The 23,157-nt window shown below is 50.4% G+C and overlaps 3 protein-coding genes across 3 annotated transcripts; 1 reads left to right on the forward strand and 2 right to left on the reverse strand.

Moving 5' to 3' along the window:
- Positions 1–1,134: 1,134 nt before the first annotated feature.
- Positions 1,135–5,599, reverse strand: Tmem239 (transmembrane protein 239). Its single transcript, XM_078051531.1, has one exon. It carries the CDS (start codon positions 4,983–4,985, stop codon positions 4,530–4,532), a length of 456 nt encoding a protein of 151 aa, XP_077907657.1. The 5' UTR covers positions 4,986–5,599; the 3' UTR covers positions 1,135–4,529.
- Positions 5,600–5,679: 80 nt separating this feature from the next.
- On the reverse strand, positions 5,680–6,447 carry C5H20orf141 (chromosome 5 C20orf141 homolog). Its single transcript, XM_005320542.4, has 2 exons — positions 6,062–6,447; positions 5,680–5,967 (listed from the first exon to the last, which is right to left on the reverse strand). Exons 1-2 carry the CDS (start codon positions 6,325–6,327, stop codon positions 5,730–5,732), a joined length of 504 nt encoding a protein of 167 aa, XP_005320599.2. The 5' UTR covers positions 6,328–6,447; the 3' UTR covers positions 5,680–5,729.
- A 9,042-nt stretch (positions 6,448–15,489) lies between these two features.
- On the forward strand, positions 15,490–22,299 carry Cpxm1 (carboxypeptidase X, M14 family member 1). Its single transcript, XM_005320543.3, has 14 exons — positions 15,490–15,732; positions 17,155–17,316; positions 17,695–17,804; positions 17,941–18,080; positions 18,178–18,268; positions 18,862–19,012; positions 19,112–19,200; positions 19,521–19,644; positions 19,727–19,923; positions 20,010–20,189; positions 20,274–20,571; positions 20,750–20,889; positions 21,710–21,812; positions 21,936–22,299. Exons 1-14 carry the CDS (start codon positions 15,564–15,566, stop codon positions 22,175–22,177), a joined length of 2,196 nt encoding a protein of 731 aa, XP_005320600.2. The 5' UTR covers positions 15,490–15,563; the 3' UTR covers positions 22,178–22,299.
- The last annotated feature ends 858 nt before the right edge of the window (positions 22,300–23,157 follow it).

Here is a 23,157-nt window from a genome sequence, read left to right on the forward strand (position 1 = left end):
ACATTGGTGCTATTCCTTCCCCAGATTCTCTTGAGTCTTTAGCTTCAAAGCCTCTGGATGTCTGGCGGGGGGGACCCAAGCTGGACACTTAGGGAAAGAGATAAGACGGCAACGAAGCTGTCACTGTTATGACAGTGGGTCCCAGATACCCTTCCATCGTCTTGGGCCCTGTGTCACTCCCAGTGGTGTCCAAGTCTGTAGGACCAGCATCTCTTCCTCCCTCTTTCTCCCACCCCAACCAAGCCCAATCTTGCACTGTCAACTCCAGAGATTTCCTCTAGGGGGCGCGCCTTGCCGATGCTCCAGGAGCACCAGCACCTTCCTGGCTACCTATGGCCCTCCAATCCTGGATCTGTCATGGGATTTCCTTCCCAGTCTCAGGCCCTCACCATCCCGGATATGCCCCAGAGTCAACATTCCAGCCTGGACTCCTGCCAGCCATCATGCACCTGAGCCTTGGAAAGGAGCAGTGCCGCCCTCCGTGCCCCGCACCTGGCAGCTGGGCTCAAGTGTCCCATGCTGCGCAGGGATTCCCCACCTCGACTTTCCCCCAGCCTCAAGTTAGCAACTGTTTGACTAGGCGCTCCAGTTGCCTTCGTGCCACCCCCTAACCCTGCCCCGCGGCCCCCCCACCCGCCCCCGCAACCGGATACGATCCTTTCATTCCCCCCGCACAGCTGTGCCTGCCTGCCGGGTCCCATCCTGAGGCATCCTCGCAGGGCTGTGCAGGCCGCCTCCAGCTCCCAGATAACACGTCTCCTTCCTTCCCTGAGGCCTCTGACTGCTGGATCTGATGAGCCGCTCCTCCCACTCCCAGCTTCGCTCAGCCCCAACCACCCACAAGCCTGAAGGAAAATGCTCCCTTCCCGGCTTCCTGCGGCCAGCCCTTGGAAGTTCCCCGGGGCTGCACAGTTTCCTCTTTCCTAGGGCCCCTTTCCTTCCCCCAGGTGGGCCACTGATGATCCATCTCAAGGCGTGCACCCTAGCAAGCACTCCCTAACGAACCCCTATAGGGCCTTGCCTCATTCTAGCGGCGCCTTCTCGGTGCAGCCTCTTCTTAGGGCGGAGGGAAGCCTTACGGGGCATATCCCCCCCCACCCCCCCACCCGCCACCTGCTCCTTGGAACCCTTAAGGGTATGTGCGTCCAAAGACCCGCACTTACTTGACTGCCAGTGCCCTCGCGGATGACCCCTCCTCCACTCGGTTTCCTAATACCCTGTCATGCCAGGCCAAAACGTGGCTGGATCCCGCCCTCACTCCGCCCGCATCAGAGCAGGCTGCCGGGGAGGGCCCAGAGCCCGGGTTATAAAGTCGAGCAGGACAAGCAAAGATACCCGCCCCGCCACCCAGGTCACACAGGTCAGTAGGACAGTTCTTTCTTGGTCCATACTGGAAAAGCTTAGAACTTTTTCATTCCAGCGTGTCTATTGCATTTTTAAGCCTTTTGACTCTAACTGGATGACTATGTCTACATTAAAAGGAATTTCAGGAATTGTGTTGACATCATCATTTTTCTTCTCTCCAAGGTCTTTCATTTTATTATCTTTTACCTCTACACCCCATTCCCGTTTTCCTGCCCCTGTGATCCATGCCATTTTGGTTATCTTTTGTTTTTATGTATTCTTGTGAAATATATACATGTATGTGTGTGTATATACATACACATACATATATACACACATACATATACATAGTTTTACTGGCATATGTTTTAAGTTCATGCAAAAGGAATTGTATTGTTTCTCATTTGGTTTCTTTTCATGAGTCCTAAGATTTTAATACTAATCCATGTTGCCGCCTCCCCTTGGCCCATATTTATCCTTTCCATCTTCCTGCTCCCACCAAGAGCAGTGCAGTAATATCCTCAAACATATTCCCTTATACAGTATTTCTCAAATATTCATGCACACAAGTATCACCTGGGAATCTTATTAAAATGCTGTTTGATTCGGTAGGTGGGGCCTGAGACTTTGCATTTCTCAACAGCTTCCAGGGGATGTTCATACTGCTGGTCCTGCCACAGTTTGAAGAGCAAGGCCCTTGTGGACTTCTGTGAGAATTTATTTGGGGTTGCTGGGTCATAAGGTATGTGTTGGTCTAATTTAGAAAGTATTACCCTTCTGCTCTCCAGTCTGGCTGCACCAGGGTAGGAGAGTGGAAGGTATATATCTATGTGGGGGAAAGGCTTTTTTTCTTGTTCCTGCCCAAATCCCCGCCCCTGTGCATCTGGCATGGGTCCAAACCTTCTTTCTCCTTTGATTGGAATGGCCTCAAGTGTCCAGAGAGATGTCCCTGGATAGTAAGGCATAGCAAGTCAAAGATGGACAGGCCAGGCATCCTAGGGTCCATCCCCACCAGACATCAACTGGTTTGATTTATAACCTCCAGAGCCTTAAGTTTTATCTCTAGCAGGAAATTTTGAGAACAAGGGAAGCCGCAATCTTCAGTTCGTTTTTTGTGTTCTCTCTACCCTGTATGGCCTTTCCCTTCAGTAGTGTTTGTGGGGTTTGGGACTCAAAAGTCCTGACTTTCCCACTGGCAATCAGCCATCCTGAGTCTGACTTCTCACTAAGTGGGATAGTCATGATACAGCTCTAGGTTTGATGCTAGGAGTTGGTCCAAGCACTTCCCCCACATTCCAGGAGCCCCACAGAAGCCCTAAGACAAGTGCCCTTGCCTTGTTTCATCCTTAAGAAAAATGAAGTTCAGGAAGGCTTAGTAATTGCCACCAATGCCAGTGACAGTGCTCAGATTTAAGCCTAGCCCCAGCAAAGTACATCATGCTAATCATAAAGCTAAGCCACCTCCATATCCCACCCTTGCCCTTGCTACCAGGTCATGTTACAGAGAAATGGAAAGGACTGGTTCTTGGGTTTCAGACACTGAAGCTGAAGGCATCTGCACAAAGCTATAGCAAGTGAATTTGGGGAAAATGATCCAGGGTTCTAGGGGCTGGTTAGTCCCCAGGGCATGAGTATTTCTGTGGCAGGAAACAGGTGATCTTGGGTCTAGGGCTTCAGGAGCAAGGATTTTAGGGTTAGCTGTAAAGTAGGAGCCAGGTCTTGGCAGGAGTTGGGGAGGATCAAGGACTGAGTGGGAGTTAGGTGGGCAGGTCCCAGCTGTGGGTAATTTTCTTTCATATACTTTATTTGGCAATAACTTATTACCCAGTGTTTGTTTGGAAGAGTCAACAGATGCGCAAATGGCCAGAATCTGGAGCATCAAGTGACACCACTTTGCAAAACCTTTCTGGGCTGTGAGCAGCTTTCTGAGTCAGTTTAGGAAATGCCTGAACTGTTTTCTCCCCATTCACACAGCCACGTGAGCATCTTCTGGCACCAAGCCCCAGTACCAAGCATTTCACAATCATAAGAGTTCAACATCTGCAAATTTTGAGATTTCATGGCACATGACTTTTTACATCTTGTCTACACCATCCATCCTCTATTTCCCATCTCAGAGCCAAAATTTTATATATGACAAAGCATTTCTCTGAGAGCCTAGGGAGGTTTCTTGCTTTCTTATCAGTCTTCTGGTCAAAAGACCTCAAGAATGTTCCCATTTTTTTTTTTTTTTTTTGCCTTTACAAAGTATTTTGCAAGCAGGTATTACCTTTGACAACAACCTTGTGACAGGATTGAGTCAACCCTGAGACTCAAAAGAATTGACCAAAACCACACATTGTGTAAGTGACTGCAATGGGACTTGCTTGTTTTTCTGTAACAGTCATATAGACTCTTAAAAGAATGCATAGGTAGGGGCTGGGATTTAGCTTGATATTGGAGTGCGTGCTTAACATACATGAAATTTTGCGTCCTATCTCCAGCACCACAAGAAAGGGGTGGGGGAGGAAAGAAGGAAAGAAGGAAGGGAGGGAGTGAGGGGGAGGGGGAAGGGAGGGAGGGAGAGAAAATAAAACTCACTACTCTGGTTGGCCCATTTTCCAGATTTGGTGGTATAAACTGAGGCAAAAAGTAGGAAGAATAGGGAGCAGAATGCCTGGGCAAAAAACTCTGGAAGGTGAGCAGGGCTTCTGCTCAGCCCTCTCCTATGTAGGTTTCTATCAGTGGAGCCCTTTCTAGAGCCTGCGATCCTCCTGAAAGTGGAAAAGGGGACTGGTGGGAGCAATGGCAAGTCCAGGGGTACCCAGTTACTTCAGAAAGTCTGAATCTGAGACAGCTGAGCAGCTGTGACAAAAAGATGCTTCCAGTTGCCAAGGCAACCCCAGCGATGTTACCACATCCACATGGGTGCTCTCAGTGACTTGACCAAGCTCTGCCCTTGGCCAAGCCATCTGTCCTGTCTCCTCAAAGCCTGGCCCTCACACCAGGAACCTGCAGCAGCAGCCTGAGGAAGGTGCAAGAGGCCAGGCCAATCTACCTGTTGGCTCCAGTCACACCACACAGCTTTGACTTGTGTTGAGACTGGAGTCTGGGGCCTGCTGAGGTCCCTCTGCCCTCCCTCTCCCCAGGGCTCACGCCCTAGGTCAGGGCTCAACAGACACAGGCAGCGGAATGGGGATGCCCTTCTATTGGTCCAAGTCCTGAGCACGGCCTGGGTGAGTCATGGAGGTGAGGAGGCCCACGAGGCTCAGCAGTGTGGAGAAGAGCAGCAGGAAGGAGGCCGTGAAGAGCAAGGCAGGCAGGGCACTTAGCACCAGCAGCAGGATGGCCGGCAGCAGATGGCGCCACATGGCAGCCACCACAGGCCAGAGGGAGCTGAGCAGGTGGGTACCGGTGGTGAAGAGTGCATGGCACAGCATCAGAGCCAGCAGCAGGTAGAGTATCCCCTCCAGACCCCACAGCACGCGCTGCAGGGGTTGCCGCAAACCTGATGTGGTCCACCACTGGGCCCAGCTCTGGGGCACGTGGCATACCCACCAGCGCACCCAGCCCTGCCGGGTGACCCAGACCGACCAGGGGACCGACCGCTGCGGCCCCTCGCCGGCCCCGATGGGATCCGTCTCCACTCGTGGCTGCTGCATCACGGCTGGTGCACCTGTGGATAGGGCCAGGCCAGCTGCAGGAGCAGCCCTGGAGATGCTTGGGACCTCAGGGCAGGTGGGAGTGCATGGGACAGGGGGACATCAATGTGGGCAGGGTAGGGTTTTTGAACAGGTCTTACCTTTGGATAGAGCTACCTAAGTCATGTTGCTTCCTGCTGCACCCAGGACAGGCTGGCCGCCAGTCCGAGCCCCAACTCTTACCCTCCCCCACCTCCCCAGAGGAGCCCCATTGTGACCCGGGCTGGGGTGGGGTCTGGCCAAGAGAGGAGTCATTGTAGAGTCCCTCTCTATGGACTCTCCTGGCTAGCAGGGGGCCCTGGGGAGTCCAACAGAAGTAGTTTCTCAGACTTTCTTGAGGGAAGCCCTTCCCATCCCTGCCCTTTCTCTTATGATTGATACCAGCCCACCCTATTCTCTTGCAAGTTTTCCTCTCTGGACCCTCATTTTCTAGAACCACAGAGGAGGCCAGAATGGCTGTCCCCAACCTGCAGGCCCTGAGAAGCCTGGAGCCCCCTGCTTCATATCCTGTCTTTTCTTGCTGGTCCCAAGCCCCAAACCCAGCCATCCACTGTCCATATTATGGAGCCACAGATCCTCTGAGATTCAGGCTAAGAATAAAGAAGTGTTCTCCCGCACACCTAGCCTAGGATGGAGGAAAGGAGGCTTCAAGAAGCAGGATGACCAGTGTATTTTTGGAGGGCACTCGGTATTTTGGGAGATCCGTCAAGCCCAAGGATGGAGGCAGAAAGCCACACCCAGCAGGGCTAAGGGCATGCCTCGGGCTCCCAGGAGCAGCCCCAGGCCCAGGCCCAGCAGGAGTAGTGCGTCTTGGAGGCTGAGTTGTCCCGGGATTTCCCCCGTTGGGAGGAGAGGAGCCACTTGCTGTCCTGGACCCTCACCGGCCCCCTGACTCTGGCCCCTTGTGAGAAGTCTGTGTTGCGGTATGGTGGGATCTGAGGGCCTGTGGAGAGAAAGGGAAAGCAGCTGCACTTAGGGAAGTCAGCCGCTTGCCCACCTGCGTACAACGCCCATCTACCAGGCTGCTGCCCACTTACCTGTGGAGCAGGTCAAAGGTGAGGAAGCTGACCAGTAGCAGCAGCAGCAGCAGGGCTGGGCCAGCCGAGCAAAAGATTGCTCGAATTGTCAGCCCTAGCGCCCCCAGCCCCAGGACACTGTCCAGGAGCTGGGCCTGGCTAGGGTGCCAGAGGGACACACATGGATGGACTGCACTTCCCAATCCCTCCCCAGCACCTAGGCCCTTGGAAGGGAGTGGGTTCAGATCTACAAGGGCTTTGGTCCTGGGTAAGCAGAGGCGGGTCATGGAGGAGTTGGAGGTGATGGGAAGAGCTAGTGCTGGAAGCGGGGAGGAGGAGTGGAGAGGAAGAGGGGGTAGGTCTCTAGCAGATCCTCAAGTGTGAGCTCAGAGTATAGGGAATTGGCTCCTGGGTATCTTCCCCTCCCCACCCTGCCCACCCACTAACCCTTCTCACCTCCTCCCACCTTGATCAGCCATCCTAGGACTGAACAGCTGGGGCATTGTGACCTGTTAACAGGTAGGACCCTGGGAGAGGGAGGGGGCTACAGCTGGTCTGGCCTCATAAGCTCTAGTGGCCTAGTTTAGCCAGCAAACGGGTGAGTTCTGAGAACTAAGAGTCATCCTCTTGCCTCTGTTCACTCTTTGTCCTAGGGCCCTCCCATGGGATCTGGGGTGTCAGGAAGGCACTCTAACACTGATTGGGCAGCTGTCCAAGGGAGGAGGGGCTGCTTTCTTCCTGTAAGTTCCCAGAACTGTTTGTCAAGGCAGGAGTGAGCAAGCCATTCAATCTCTCTGTCCCCATCTCTCTTCCCTGAGAGTGAGGTGTGGGTGGGGTTTTTCAGAACTGCATCCCTGGAATGCAGGATACAACCCGAGGTTTTCTGGGGCTGGGATCTCAGGTGACCTGCCAAATGGGGATGGGACAGGAGGGGGCCTTTTAGGTGTCCTCTAAGCACTACAGTTTAGGGGATGTGTTCTGGATGCTGGGGCTCCAGAAATGGGACAGGGGCTATATACTTAAGAGAACTACAGATTGCAGGCACCAAATTGCAGGTTAAGTTTATCCTCTGATATTTAAATTAAGGAAGATGAACATGTAATGATGGGCCTGTTCACCTAGAAGAGAAACAAATCTCCACTAATAATCTGTAAATGGATAGTGTGTGTTCCACAACATCGTGGTATAGTGACTTAAAAGGAAAGAGTAGAAATGAGTCATTGACCCCATATCTTACTTCAAAGGAAAAGTGATGGGGGTAGGGGCAAGGAAGACAGCCTCTAAGAAGAGGAAAGAGATAAAAAGGATCAGGATCATCCAACAGGCTTGGCAGAACATTGAGTCAAGACCACTAGCCCTTGGGACCATCCACCGATTTTTCCTGCTCTGGCTCTTTTTATCTAGCAACTGGACTTTTGAAATATATTTGTCTATAAGGGGATCAGGTATAACAGGGGATAGGGTATAAGGGAGAATCCTAGCTTTTTTCCCCCTATAAGTTCCAATTGTCTTTGTAAATGAGCCCATTAGTATTGAGGTTTAAGATTGTCCAAAGCCCGATCAATTCTAGATGCATGAGTAAGATTTCTTTCCTGGACATACAGATCTGAGGGTAATATCCCAATGATTCCACCAAGATGAGGAAACTATATAATGCAAGAGGTTGGTGAATGGAGGGTGACTAATCCTCCTTAATGATTTGCTGTGTGCATAGCTAAGCTATGGAACCAAACTGGGTGCCCTTCAACAGATGAATGAATAAAGAAAATGTATTGCGTGTGTGTGTGTGTATACATATATTTATATACACACAATGGGATATTACTCAGCTATAAAGAAGAATGAAATTATGGCATTTGGTAGTAAATGGATAGAACTGGAGACTATTATGCTAGGCAAAATAAGCCAATCCCCCCCAAAACAAAAGTCAAATATTCTCTCTGATACGAGGATGCTAACACACAATTGGTGGGTGGTGAGGGAAGAATAGAAGTTCATTGGATTAAACAAAGGGGAATAAAGGGAAAGGATGATTGATGGGAATAGGAAAGACAGTAGAATGAATCAGACACAATTTTTCTGTGTTCATAGATAAATACACAACCAGTGTAACTCCACATGTACAACCACAAGAATGGGAAGTTATACGTCATGTATGTAAGATATGTCAAAATACATTCTATTGTCATGTATAACTAAAAATATATAATTAATGAATAAAAATTTTATATATTAAAAAAAATGAGTAGAAATGAGTCATTGACCCCATATCTTACTTCAAAGGAAAAGTGATGCCAGATGCTCTGCATACGTTTCTTAGAGAGATCCATTTGTGATTTACTCAGTTTATTTTTCTTTCTTTTTGGTACAGGGATTGAATCCAGGGGTATTTTACCACTGAGCTACATCCCCAGCCCTTTTTATTTTTTTGTTTTGAGACAGGCTTTAACTTGCTTAGGGCCTCACTAATTTGCAGAGGCAGGACTCAAACTTGCGAAACTTGTGCCTCAATCTCCTGAGTCACTGGAATTACAGGCCTGTACCACGGGTGGGATAACAGGCATGCACCACTGCATGGAGCCAGAGTGTATTTTTCATTCAACAATCATTAAGTGCCAGGTACTGTGCCTGATACTGGTCATAATTCCTAAAAGCAGAGTGTACACATGATTTGCAGAGGGAGTGCTCTCAGGAGGACAACTTTTTGGGGAGTGAGGAAAGGGAAGCAGAACAGGGCTGGGATAAAATCTAAACAAGGATGTGGTCTTGGCTGGACTCTAACCTGACTCTGACTGCAGTTGGTTCTGCAAGGTGAATTGCACTATTGAGTTTGTCCCATGTATCTGTGCCAGTCAGTCAGTGGCTGTGGCTCCTTCAAGGAGAAAAAGGGAGAGAGAAGTTGTGGCTAGGAGGTGGGTGAAGGCAGCACCTATCAGCTGAGGGCATTTGTCTGGAGAAGAGAACAGACAGCTGTGACCTAAGAGCAGCAAACACAGCAGTGGGGTGGAGCACTAGTTGGTAAAGGGGGCTGAGTAGAGAACCACCAGCATATGTCAGTGGATATTATGCAGTAAAGAATTAAGTCAGCAAGTCTGGATTATCTAAGTCCTCCTCATTCTAAGGAACAATTTATCTCTTTCTGGGCTCTGCAGAAATACCCTCCAAGTCCTTGGAATATTTGGCCTAATGCAAGCGTTTTCATTTAATGGGAGTCGATAGTCTCTGCCAACAAATGTGATTCATTCTGGGGGATCTGGACCATGCACTCTCACTTTGGTCTCTGGAGGGGGTTGAACTAAGGTCAGCCACATGGATAGCCAACTATATCTACACCATTGACCCCCAGTAAAACTCTGGGACGTCAAGGCTCCAGAGTTTCCTTTTGGGCAATACTCTGTGCATGTTGTCACACATTGTACAGGGAAAATTAATGGAATTAATTCCATTTCCATATCACAACCAGAAATTTGTGCCAGACGTTTTCTGGACCCTGCCCTACGTACCTTTTTCCATTGCAGGTTTTCATCTGTACCCTTTTTCTGTAATAAACTGTGACCGTGTGTATGACCACTTTGCTGAGTTCTTTGAGTTCTTCAACTGAACCACTGAACACAAGGGTCGTCTTGGGCCCTCAGAAAGCATTAGTGTCAGAAGTGGGATTTGCTAGGTCAACCCTGACTCACTGAAATATGGTGAAAGTATGATTTGAGAAAAGGAAGGATGAGAAGATGGGGTTGGCAAGTCTTTGATTCCTGGATGGACATTTTGATTCCTGGATATCACCCACAATATGGAAATGCAGCTGGTCTGTGATCAGTTACCAGAGGTAAAAGTTACCAATGGAACTTAGTAATGCTAGAGCATACTTCTGAGGAGTTAGGAAATCTTCAGTTTAGGAAATCTCCCAGAAAAGAGAATAATAACTGAAGCTCATGAAGAAAAGAGAAAAAGTCAATAGAATCACAGAATCAATATTTGAATAATGTTAGTCTTAAAAAATTACAATAGGAAGGATTTTTTTCAAAAATCAAGAAACTTTTCAGAACTGAGGGACATAAGTCTTTAGGCCATATGGTCCCACCAGTTCACAGTACATGATAAAATTCAAATCAACGAGGCTTTCTACAAAGAACTTCCTAGCAGGATAAAGATCACATACTTTGAACCAGAATATCAGACTTTTAAACCTGACACTGGTAGGTAGGAGACAAAAGAAATGTCCTCAGAAACTGAGGGGGAAATGAGGTATAATATAGGAGCATATATCTGCCAAATGATTATCAATTGGGCTGGGGATGTGGCTCAAGCGGTAACGGGCTTGCCTGGCATGGGCGGGGTGCTGGGTTCGATCTTCAGCACCACAGAAAAATAAAATAAAGATGTTGTGTCCACCAAAAACTGAAAAATCAAATATTTTTAAAAATCTCTTCTCTCTTAAAAAAATTCTCTCTCTCTCCTCTCTTAAAAAATGATTATCAATTGACAAAATATTTTTAGCCATACAAGTTCTCTAAAGTTTGACTTGCATGCACCCTTTCTTAGAAAGCTACTGGAGGATGTGTTTCAGCAAAACAAGGACTCAAACTAATCCAAAGGACAATGTGGCATTCAAGAAATTTGTCCAAAAATAGGGATGATGAGAAAGATCTGGGATGACTCCTACTTTATGTGAAGAGAGCAACCAACATAGCCTGGACCAGAAGATAGGAGCTCTAAGAAAGACTGTACAGAGGAAAATAAAATCAATTGATTATTGGAGTGTTAAATATATTCAGAGTAAATAATCAATTCTATTGGAAATTGTGGGGTTATATTAACAATTGGTACCCAGAAAACCAACCAAATAATAAAATAAAACATTTACTAATTCTACAAAGCACAAAAATTGATATTTACATGATCATAATAAAAGTATTGAATATGACTTCAAATGGTGATTTTAGCTTTATTGGGAAGATGGAAGGAAATCTGTGTGTGTGTGTGTGTGTGTGTGTGTGTGTGTGTGCGCACGCGCGCGTGCGCGGGCATAGAAGAGCTACATCTTTAATTCCATACTAGGAAATCCAGGGATAATATGTAAACAGAAGAATAAAAAAATAGCAATAGAAGCAAATAAAAAAGGAGAAATAACAAGAGGAATGAAAGGTGATTGATTTGGAAATGGAAAGGCATAGGGAAGAGTCTTCTATTACAAACCTAAATGTGATTTACCTTGATACTAAATTATCTTTATCAAAACACTCTATTGTGCAGTATTTTGATAAAGATAATTTAGTTTAGAAAGCAAATAATATAGGATTATGCTATGGGAGATCAGGAAAAAACTCCTAGGATGAATGAAAGGTGAATTTTTTAGTGATATGTGGAAATATGTAGCTTAATATAAAATTTCCAGTGACAGTATCAAACACAGTCAATCTATGAAAGTTGTGAATCTTATGCATTTTAGACAGACATGCTCTAAACCTCTGAATAGTACTTTTCAGTCTTTAATGTGCAAATGAATCTCTGGGGGTTGAATCCTCTGAGAATCTTGTTAAAATGCAGAATCTGATTCAGTACATCTGGGACAGAGTTTCCAAATTTCTAACAAGTTCCCAGGAGATGCCAACACTACTCATCCTCAACCACACTTTGAGGGTAAGGCTGTCAAAGACATTGAGGTACAAAAAAGAGACATCTGGGAGACAATAGTCAGGGAAAGATAGGCATGTACCGAGGAATGCCACCTTATGCATCTAAGTGTCATGGGAATCCCCATCAATGCTCATCTATATCACAGAAAAAGCACCTGGCAGAGGATGAGCTCTGCCTTAGCATCAGGAACGGGAGATTGGGAACCACAGGCAGGCAGCAGATTTTGTCACTTCAGTACATGTACAGCCAGACACATAACCTCCTTTCTTTTCCTTGGTATTTGTTTTATTCCACCTGTGTATGTGGGAACAAGAGGGCTGTGTTTTTTCTCCTATCTTTAATTCATCTGACTAATCTAGGGGCTCCTGGGACCACACATTATCTTACTTCATCATCACAGTAACCCTGTGAGGAAGATATGGTTCCCGTTTTATGGATGAGGAAACTGAATCTGAGTAGAAAGGCGGACCTACTGTCCAAGGATATTTACACAAAACAAACATAGTGGGATGTGAAAATAAACCTGGTTGGCACCAAAGTTGTGTATCTCCTCTCTATTCCCAGCAACTTGACCATACCAGAGAGCTGGCAGGAGATTTCTAGCCCCTTCCTTATATTAAAAATCTCAGTCTCTCTTCCTCTCCTGCCCACCGGCTCTGGATTGAACTCAGGAGAGCTCTACCACTTAGATACATTCCAAGCACTTTTTTATTTTTTATTTTGAAACAGGGTCTTGCTAAATTGCTGAGGCTGACCTTGAGTTTATGATCATCCTGCCTCAGCCTCCAGAGTAACTGGAATTCCAAATATGTGTAGTCACATCTTGTTCTTACACTGAGAACTTACACTAAAATCTCTTTTGAGTGGGTGCTCCCACCTAGTCCTACTTAGTTATGCTTTGTAATACAAACTTATCGTCATGAGACCACAAAAGATCTTCTAACTTAGATATAGACATCTGGCTGGACAGGTACTTGGGCACAAACCTGCTACTGCCTCTGAAGCAACCACCTTTGGGGGCTTTGTGCCTTTGTAGCTCCAGATACCCAGAAAGGTGAGGGCCAGAGACAGTAGCTGAACTGGAAGCGCAGAAGGATGTGAGAAGGTGCTGGGGGACTCAGAAGGGCATGAGGAGCTCCAAGGATTGCAATATGGCAGAGAGGCAAGGAGTTTAGAGCAGTGAGAAAGAAGGTGAGGGGGTGGGAGTTGGGACAGAAGTGGTGCCAGGATCCCATAGATCCAAACCATTAGTGACTGGTGGGAGGAAGCCAATCGCTTCACTCTAGTCCTCTTGGCTGGGTGGGCCTTTGGTTCATGGCCTGCTGTCTCCTCTTGTGCATAACCTGGCCCTGTTTGGTCCTCTATAACCTTGAATATATCATACACATACTTTTGAGTGTGAGTAGGGACCAGGCGCTGTTCTAGGCCTTGAGGTGTGGCTGTGAACATTGGGTGCAAAGGCTCTTCTGGAGGGTTACCGACCTCCTAGTAGTGGTGATGGTGGTGGTGGGAGAATGTGACCACGAAGATAAAGCTTACTTTAGAGAGGTCAGGATAGCCTTTGCAAGCAAGTGACATTGAAAGGAAATCTCAGTGAGAAATTCTGAGAAACAATTGAGAAATTCACAAATTCTCAATTGTGAGAATGCAAACGTGTCGAACACAATTGCAAAGGTCCAGAGGCTACGTGGGGCTGGTGTGTTGGATGAATGGCTAGAAAGGCAGTGTGGCTGGCTGGAGAAATAGGAGCCAGGGGAATTGCACAGGCAGATGCAGCTGGAACCGTATGAGTAGGAAAGAACTTGGTTATGAAGGACCATGCCGGTGAGCACACTAGGGACTTAAGCTGGAGGAATTTGACAGGATTTGGCTGCTGTATGAGGAAGGACTTGGAGGAAGTTTGGGAGGCAGAGATGTGTGTCCCCCCCCATCCCCCCCCCTCATACTGGGGATTGAACCCAGGTCCTAAAGCATTTTTGGCAAGCACTGAACTACCGAGTTACCTCCCCAGTGCCCCGCCCCCATCCCCACCAATCCCCCTCTTTTGAGATAGGGTCTGCTAAATTGTCCAGGCATGCAATCCTTCAGCCTCAGCCTTTGGAGGCGCTGAGGCCAGCAAGATATCCGGTTTCTTGTGCACCAACCCTCCACCCCACCCCCTCTACCTTTTTACACCTCTCAGGGAAACCTGAATGGCGTTTGGGGCCAGAGACAGAGAAGCGGTCAGACTGGGCATTTGTGGAGCCCTGGCAGCCCCCACCCCCAGTAACTGTTCAGACCGTGGCCTCCCACTCCGGGAAAGCAGGCAAGTGTCAGTCTGCAATACTGTCCATCTGTCTCCGCCCTGTGCCAAGGGAATCCCCGCTTTGGAGCGGTTCCCTTTAAATTTTCAATGTTCCTCTCTCCTGTGCCCTGGACCAGACAATGCTATCTAAGTGGAGTGCTCCAAGAAGGGATCTGGTCACGCGTGGGCCCTGTCCAATTACCCCTTTCCGGGGACTCTCTAGCCCTCTAGCCAGGACGCGTGGAGTGCACCAAATGCCCTGAGGGGCTACAGGGCTCGTGCCTAAGTGATGTTCCCTGCCAGCGGTAGTTCTCAGTTTGGGGAGCGCCTCGCGGTATTTCTTTCGAAGGATCGTGTAAACTTGGACCGCTAGCATGGTGCTGACTCGCTGATTTGGGGTGATTCAAATTGCTTATAGAAATAGTGGCCTCGCCAAAAAATATATATATATTTGCCTAGGACCCGGAGCATTCCAGATGATTCTTGGCTACCTCTGGCATCTCTTTTCATGGGATGGCAGCAAAGAGCTGGCCAAAGGAGCGTAGTGGACGCATTTTCTTCCCCTGAGAGGCGACCCCGGCTTGGAGGCACTCAAAGGAGACCTTGGAGGCAAGATAAGAATGGTCCTGCGCTCTGTAATTCCGGGATCTGGGGTAGTCCGGCGAATGGAGAATCAGGGCTGCGGACTCCCGGAAGGGAACAATGGGAAGGGGCTAGGAGATGGAGCCGGGAGGGGAGGGAGCGGGTCCAGTCTCTGTTCCTCTCCTCCTGGCCCCAGCCGGCTGGGTATCACTCTGGCTGCTCTCCTCCAGTTATGTAACCCCGGAACAGAACGTGGCAGCCGAGGGAGCAAAGGAGCAGGGAGGGGAGGGGAGGGGAGGAGAGAGGGGAGGCGGGGCTGGGGGGGTGGTGTGGGGGGTGGGGGTGGTGATGGAAAGAGTCGACTCCGGTTGAGTCCAGGGAGTAGTCTGTCAGAAGGATTCCTGGACGAAAGTCCTTTCCCATCCGCACCCAGTGCCATGCCTCAGTTTCCCCGCCCTCTTCTTCCCCTTCTGTCCCGCCCGCCCTGGCAAGGTAACCTGTGGTTCTGGATGGCTTTCCTTCTCGGGTTATTCCCACCCCAAACTTCTCAGCTTTGCTCCCTTGGTTAAGTCAGCCGCTCTGAACCTCAATTTACCAGTTTGTAAAATGGGGTTTGACGGAAAGACCACGAATAAAGTGCCTGGCATCGTGTACCGTGCAAAGTAGGTGCTCCCAGTGGGGACAAGCGCCTCACAGGACTTAGCGACATATGTGGCTTTGCAGATAGTAAAGGACAGCGCACGGATGAGGCGAGTTAGCCCGGGATGGCCAGAGAGGGAGGGGCAGGTCCAGAGACCCGGGGCCGCCTGGTCGCAGCCCGCGCTCTCCCAGTGGTCCGAAGTGCTCCGGTTCTCCCCCACCCTCGGAGGTCCAGGGCCAGAGAGGCGGCAGTGGGCGGACCAGAGGCTGCAGAGGGGCGTGGGGCAGGCAGGAAGGGGCGGGGGGCTCCTGAGCGGCAGGCAGGAAAAGGCGAACCCACCGACCGCTCGCAGTCCGGAGCACCAGAGTTCTGCGCCCGACATGTGGGGTCTCTTGCTGGCCTTGGCGGCCTTAGCGCCTTCTGTCGGCCTGGGTCTGGGGGCGCCCAGCGCCTCCGTGCTGGGCCTAATACCGTCGGCGACCACCGAGGCCACCGGCTCGACCCCGGCTCCGCGTAGCGGTCCTGCACAGCCGTCCGGGAAGGCTAATGGTAAGCTCCGGGACCCAGACCCCGCAGCTCCGGCAAGTGGTGGCCCCACTCCCCCGTCCCCTGTGGCGCCCCCTCCCCAACACACATACACACTCGCACCCACACACTCTGCCCCACTTCCGGGCCCCTTATGGTGCCCCCTCCTCAACACAAACGCGCGCAGCGCGCGCACACACACACCCACATCCACACACACAAACACACACACAGAAAACCCTGCCCCATTCTTCTGCTCCTTGGCGCCCCTTCTCTCCCTCCCTCTCTCCCTCCCTCCCCTCCCTCTCTTTTACTCTCTCTCTCTCTCTCTCTCTCTCTCTCTCTCTCTCTCTCTCTTTCTCTTTCTCTCTCCCTCTCTCGCTCTCACCCTGCCCAAGGCAATAGTCGCTGACTCAGCAATCCCGGCCTGATTCCCAGCCAGATTTAGCCAGCAGCACAGGGACACACACCAGTGGAATGCTGCCTGCTCTAGCCCCAAGCCTTCCCTTTTCTCAGATAAAGAAACTGAGGCCAGGGCCTGGAGAAAGGGACAAAGAGATGCAAAGGCACCAGAGGAAAAGGGTCAGGGCAAGCTTGGGCCAGAGTTTAAGGAGAAGGGCTGGAGAGAATGAACAAAAGAAAAAGAGGGAGAGGCGAGGCTTTTGGCTGAGGCTGCTTGGAGGAAGGGAGCTCTGATTCTGGACTGGAGAGGCCGTCTGCATGACCTCCCAACTTCCCAGATGGGGAAGCCTAGGGGAGGAAGGCAAGGAGATGGCAATGGCAGGCTTCTAGAGAGGTAAGTGGAACCAGGCCCTGAAGGGATTTCTGAGTCATGATGAACTGACCAGAGGGGGCTGGTGAGAAGAAAATAGTATGTGCGAAAGGGCAGGGGCCCTGACACCAAAATGTGAGGCACATTCTGAAGGCAGCTGTGGCACATATACCGTTAGAAACTACAGTACTGCCCTGTGCTGTGAGCAGGCAGGCCCAGCTGCCAGGCAGATGTGGATATGGGGATGGTTCAAGTCAGCCCAGAGGGCAAATGTACCAATACAGGCAGCCCTGGGGCCTTGGGACATGAAATCTGCTCTGAAGCTGAGGAAGGATAATATTTCAGGGGAAATGGACAGATAACAGCAAGGCCTGGATATAAAGAACCAAACTCAGCTCTTTAGAACAACCAACCAGTTTCTGGTGGCTGGGTCTATCTCTCCATAGGGTCAGAAGTAAGGCTGGCCAACCATGTGGTTATCAGAAAGAAGTGGATGCCAGGGAAATGACTGGAAGGGTCCATTGGGGCCCAACTGCCTACCTTCGTTGCCATCCTAAGCCCTTTGCTACATTGAGCCTGCCATGGACTCACATGTCTTCTTGGCTGGAAAATCTTTCCATCTGAGGTTTCATGCTGTTCTTCTTTCTCCCTGGTGCTGTCCCTCTGGACCTTAGCGACTTCAGAACAACAGATTCGGATTCGAGTCATCAAAAAGAAAAAGGTCATTATGAAGAAGCGAAAGAAATTAATTCGCCCCAGTCCTCCAGTGACTGCCAAGCCCATGGTGACCACCAGCCCAACAAGGTCTCCTAATCGCCCTGAGAAACAAGAACCAGGTACTTCCTTTCTAAAGACTGCCCAGGCTTGCAGTTCTCGGGGCTTCATGGGCATGGGTATACCCCTCTGTCTACCCAGCACAGGAGCAAGTTATGCTCAGCTTACCTGCTCTGACAACTCTCTCTGGTTCTATTTTTTATTTTTTTGTGGGGGGAGGGTACTGGGGATTGAACTCAGGGGCACTCAACCACTGAGCCACATCCCCAGCCCTATTTTGTATTTTATTTAGAGACAGGGTCTCATGGAGTTGCTTAGTGTCTCATTGTTGCTGAGACTGGCTTTGAACTTGCCATCCTCCTGTTTCAGCCTCCCAAGCTGCTGGGATTACAGGTGTGCACCACCATGCCCAGCATCTTAATGCTCTGTTTCTACCCTAGGCTGTCCCCCTTTGGGCCTGGAGTCCCTGCGAGTTTCAGATAGCCAGTTTGAGGCATCCAGCAGCCAGTCCTTTGGTCTTGGACCACATCGAGGTCGGCTCAACATCCAGGTAATCAACCCTGGCTCATAGTCCAGGTCCAAGGGGTAGGCAGGGGAATACCTGGGACCTTCTCCCCTGCTCCCTTTTTGTCCCAGTCCACCCTACTCTGCCCATTGGGCCTGATCACCTTGTCTTGGGTCCACAGTCAGGCCTGGAGGACGGTGATCTATACGATGGGGCCTGGTGTGCTGAGCAGCAGGACACTGAGCCGTGGTTTCAAGTGGATGCTAGGAACCCCATCCGCTTCTCAGGCATTGTCACACAGGGCAGGAACTCTATCTGGAGGTGAGGCAGGCCAACTCTTGGCCAGGTAGTTGTGGGTGGACACAGGAGGGCTGCTGTGGGACTCCTGGAAGCACTGATATCTCACCTCTCCTGCCAGGTATGACTGGGTTACATCATACAAGGTCCAGTTCAGCAATGACAGTCGGACCTGGTGGACAAGTCGGAATCACAGCAGTGGGATGGATGCGGTGAGTGGTCCCATAGTTACTGGGACCCTCTAAGCTGGGATTTGGGCACCCAACCCACTGTATTGTGCTTAGATGGACTGAGACTCCTTTGAGGATAATAGATGTCCACTTAACCGATCTAGGAGAAAGAGTGTTTTGGTCAGGATGGGTGACACCAGCAGGTATCTTGGGAGCAGGCTGCTTTGGTATGTGTCCATGTCCTTGATAACTCTACCATGGGGTGGATGCTACCTCCTGCTCAGCTTCCTCTGGGGACATCCCTTCTGGCTTGAATCACTTCTCACCTGTTCACTGCTCTGGATTTCTCTAAGTCAGTGACCCCTTTTATACCAGACTACGGTATAGGCTTTTCCCAAGTGATGTAGCCATCTTGATCCAATGAGCTGTGACCAAGCCAGAAAACATGACTCTCTAGGGCTGCCCATGGGCAGGGGCTTGGGCAAGGAAGGGGTCCACATTCAGAGGAGAGTGCAAATCTATAGCTGAACTACCAGGAAGGGTTCCCTGGTGAACTTGGAGGCCTGCTCTTCTTCTCTGGATCCTGAGCCAGGCTGGGATTTGAGCAGCCTCAGCAAAGGACTTGATGTCCCCAGGTATTTCCTGCCAATTCGGACCCAGAAACCCCAGTGCTGAACCTCCTGCCAGAGCCTCAGGTGGCCCGTTTCATTCGTCTGCTGCCCCAGACCTGGTTCCAGGAAGGTGCACCTTGTCTCCGGGCAGAGATCCTGGCCTGCCCTGTCTCAGGTGGGCAACTGGGCAAAGGCTGGATGGGCAGGGCCTGGATGTATAGGGTGAATCCCCCACTGTGAACTCACCCTTTGCCTTGAACTCATCCACTACCAGATCCTAATGACCTACCCCCTGAGGCCCATTCACTGGGATCTTCTGACCCTCTGGACTTTCGGCATCACAATTATAAGGCCATGAGGAAGGTCAGATATGACCCTATAACCCTATGAAGGCTGGTTTGCCTAGCTGGGGGTCCCTCTCTCACCCAGGCATAACAGCTCTGACTGCTCACATCCCCTACTACGTCTCCTACCCCTATCTCCTGCTTCTCTTCTGTTGACCACTAAGCTCTCCCCCAATTGCCCTGTCACGGCACTTCCCTTGCTCTGCCCCTTCCTTCCTGGTACCCTGCTCTCTTCTTGGGCCACCACTGACTCTGTAAATCCTTCCATAGTTTACATGTGGTCTAAGCCCTGCATGTAATCACTCTATGCCTCATGTCATGCTGTCCTCTGTCCCCCAGCTGATGAAGGAGGTGAATGAGCAATGCCCCAACATCACCCGCATCTACAGCATTGGGAAGAGCTACCAGGGCCTGAAGCTATATGTGATGGAAATGTCAGACAAGCCTGGGGAGCATGAGCTGGGTACTGGCAGGTGGCATGGGGAAGAGGTGGGCCCAGGGCAGACCATGGGTGTGAGCCAGTTGCTAACCCCTTGTGTTCCCAGGAGAGCCTGAGGTACGCTATGTGGCTGGCATGCATGGGAATGAGGCCCTGGGGCGGGAGCTGCTTCTGCTGCTGATGCAGTTCTTGTGCCATGAGTTCCTGCGTGGGAACCCACGAGTGACCCGGCTGCTCACTGAGATGCGCATTCACCTGTTGCCCTCCATGAACCCTGATGGCTATGAGACCGCCTACCGCCGGGTAGGCTACCTGGCACGAGGGCCCCCTGCCCCTTCTGCCCTGGTGCCCAGAGCCTGTATGGCTTAAACAAGCCCCTTCTCTGTCAGGGCTCAGAGCTTGTGGGCTGGGCAGAAGGTCGCTGGAACCACCAGGGCATTGACCTTAACCACAATTTTGCTGACCTCAACACACCACTGTGGGATGCCGAGGATGATGGGCTGGTGCCCCACATTTTCCCCAACCATCATGTGCCACTGCCTACTTATTACACTCAGCCCAATGCCACTGTGAGTATTCTGGGGGCAGTGGTGGAGGATCACCTAGGGGAGCCTTGTCTCTGTGTCCGGCCCTCCTGACCCACCCCTGTCCAGGTGGCCCCTGAAACACGGGCAGTGATCGAGTGGATGAAGCGGATCCCCTTTGTGCTGAGTGCCAATCTCCATGGGGGTGAGCTGGTGGTGTCTTACCCATTCGACATGACTCGGACCCCGTGGGCTGCCCGTGAACTCACCCCGACGCCGGATGATGCCGTCTTTCGCTGGCTCAGCACTGTCTATGCTGGCACTAATCGGGTCATGCAGGACACAGATCGCCGACCCTGCCACAACCAGGACTTCTCTTTGCATGGCAACATCATCAACGGGGCTGACTGGCACACAGTCCCCGGGAGTATGTGCCAGAGGGTGGAGATGGCCCCATCCCTGTAAATCCCTGCCCCATAAGACAGTCTGCTCTTACATGCAGTGCTCACGGCAATTCCCACCCTGAAGTGTCTCCTGGGGGAGGGCCCCAGGAGGGTGGGACTCCCATCCTGCTCCTTAGGCTGCAGTGTCTGTGATACCTCTAGGCATGAATGACTTCAGCTACCTACATACCAACTGCTTTGAGGTCACTGTGGAGCTGTCCTGTGACAAGTTCCCTCATGAGAATGAGCTTCCCCAAGAATGGGAGAACAACAAAGAAGCCCTCCTCACCTACCTGGAGCAGGTTGGATGTGAATCCCTACGGCTCTCAGCATGCCTGTGTCCTGACCACTCCACTCTCCATTTAGGCTATAGCTGCCACCAGGGAGTCTTCTTTTTTTGGCAAGGGATACCGGGGATTGAACTCACGGGTACTCAACTATTGAGCCATATCCCCAGCCCTGTTTTGTATTTTATTTAGAGACAGGATCTCACTGAGTTGCTTAATGCCTCACTGTTGCTGAGGCTGCCTTTGAACTCGTGGTCCTCTTGCCTCAGCCTCCCTAGCTGCTGGGATTACAGGCGTGTGCTACCATGCCCGACTGTCAAGGAATCTTCTAAGATATCTGACATCAGATAATTTTGGAAGGATCTAGGACAGGAAATGTTTTTGCAAGTGGGACAGTGTCAGGCATTGTAGGCCAGTGGGACTAGACCCCAGAGCAGTCTAGAGGTGGTCCTAGAGCTGTCCTAGACCTGTCCTCAGAAGAGCTCTTCTCAGAAAAAAACATTAGATAGTGGCAGAAACTTCCCTGACGCAGAAACATCATGTTCACTAGGGGACTCCTATACCTTGCGATGGCTCCATAAGAGCAACTTCCAAGGGTTCTACAAAAAGACAATGGCTACTAAACTTGGGGAAGCCCAAAGGTTTCTCTTCCTACCAGTCCAGATGTAATTTATTAACCAGGAGGAAATTTTACCAAAAATTTTGTCACCTAGGAACATATAGTAGACATACTCTCTTTATCGAGTTTGCAGGGGACCAGGGCCAGAAAGCTAGCTGAGAGTCACCTTCTGTGCAGAGGGGAAAGAAAGGGTTTTGATGTCCTTTTCCCACACAGGTGCGCATGGGCATTACAGGAGTTGTGCGGGACAAGGACACACAGCTTGGGATTGCTGATGCTGTCATTGCCGTGGAGGGGATTAACCATGACGTTACAACGGGTATATGTGGGGGGGGTGAAGGAAGGGCTGTGGGGGGGGGATTGAGGGAGGAGCTAGAAGACTTCAAGCTGAGTCGGGAGCTGAGGATTGTTGGACCCTGACCTTGCCTTTTACTCCCCTCAGCTTGGGGCGGGGATTACTGGCGGCTGCTGACCCCAGGGGACTATACGGTGACTGCCAGTGCTGAGGGCTACCATTCAGTGACACAGACCTGCCGGGTCCCCTTTGAAGAGGGCCCTGTCCCCTGCAATTTCATGCTCACCAAGACTCCCAAACAAAGACTGAGAGAGCTGCTGGCAGCAGGGGTCAAGGTGCCCCCGGACCTTCGAAGGCGACTGGAGCGATTGAGGGGACAGAAGGATTAAGCGGAAGAGAGCCAATGTCTCGGGCAGGCTGGACCTGTCCAGAACTGAAGGGGAAGAGTGGGGAGGGAGGGACAAAGTGGGGGTAGAGGTGCTTCAGCTCATTAAAGCTACCTGGTACCTTAGCTGATTTTCCTGTTGTCTCCATGTCCCAGATCTTCCCCCCAAGGGCAGGCCTCAGCCCACCTCTCATCCTGTTGTGCACCCACTCTCACCAGGTGACTTCTGAAGACTCTGTGGAAAGAGGATCTTACCTGGAGCCTCAGATACGGGGCTTGGCAAAGCAATACATTTGTGCCTGCAAATTTCTGCTGGAGGTGCCCTTATACTCTGTAAGCACCTGCCAAGCATGCCAGGGTCAACACTGTCTACCTAGCTTCCTGAGGCTTCCAGTCAAGAGGGGGCAGTTTAATACATAGAGAGACATGCCAAGTGGAGGCCAGTTACTATGAAGTGTAGGCAGGGAGTCACACACATGGCAAATACAACAATGCCGGCCAGCAGGGATGACCTGCACCGATTGTGTCAATCAAGAGAGTAACAGAGATGATGGTTCTAGGGAGTTCCTGGTGGAAATTGGGCTGGGTATGGGGGTTCCTCCAGGAAGAAGGGAACCAAAGATAGATCAGCTGAGAGCATTTGAATTTGCCTCATCAGACATTCTGGAGGAGTGTTGACAAATGAGAGGCTCAGATTAGTTTCTGTCAGACTGAAGGAAGAATTATGTGCGAGTCTATGTGTTGCTGGTAAAATAACCAATTCTAGTTATTTCATGCAGGGGAAATTTTAATTCTAGAAAGTGGATATGAATGTGTTCAAGGAGCTGGGTGAGAAAAAGGGAGAAGAAAATTTCACCCAGAAAGCTATAACACCTTTGGTCTTGTGTCCATAATAAGCCTGTGTTCACTTATGTTGTTTCTGGAGCCCACCGTCATCTGTGGTCACCTGTGATCACTTGTGGTCACTTGTCATTGCTACAGCCC

Source organism: Ictidomys tridecemlineatus, chromosome 5 (assembly GCF_052094955.1).
Source record: "Ictidomys tridecemlineatus isolate mIctTri1 chromosome 5, mIctTri1.hap1, whole genome shotgun sequence".
Taxonomy (NCBI): Eukaryota; Metazoa; Chordata; class Mammalia; order Rodentia; family Sciuridae; genus Ictidomys; species Ictidomys tridecemlineatus.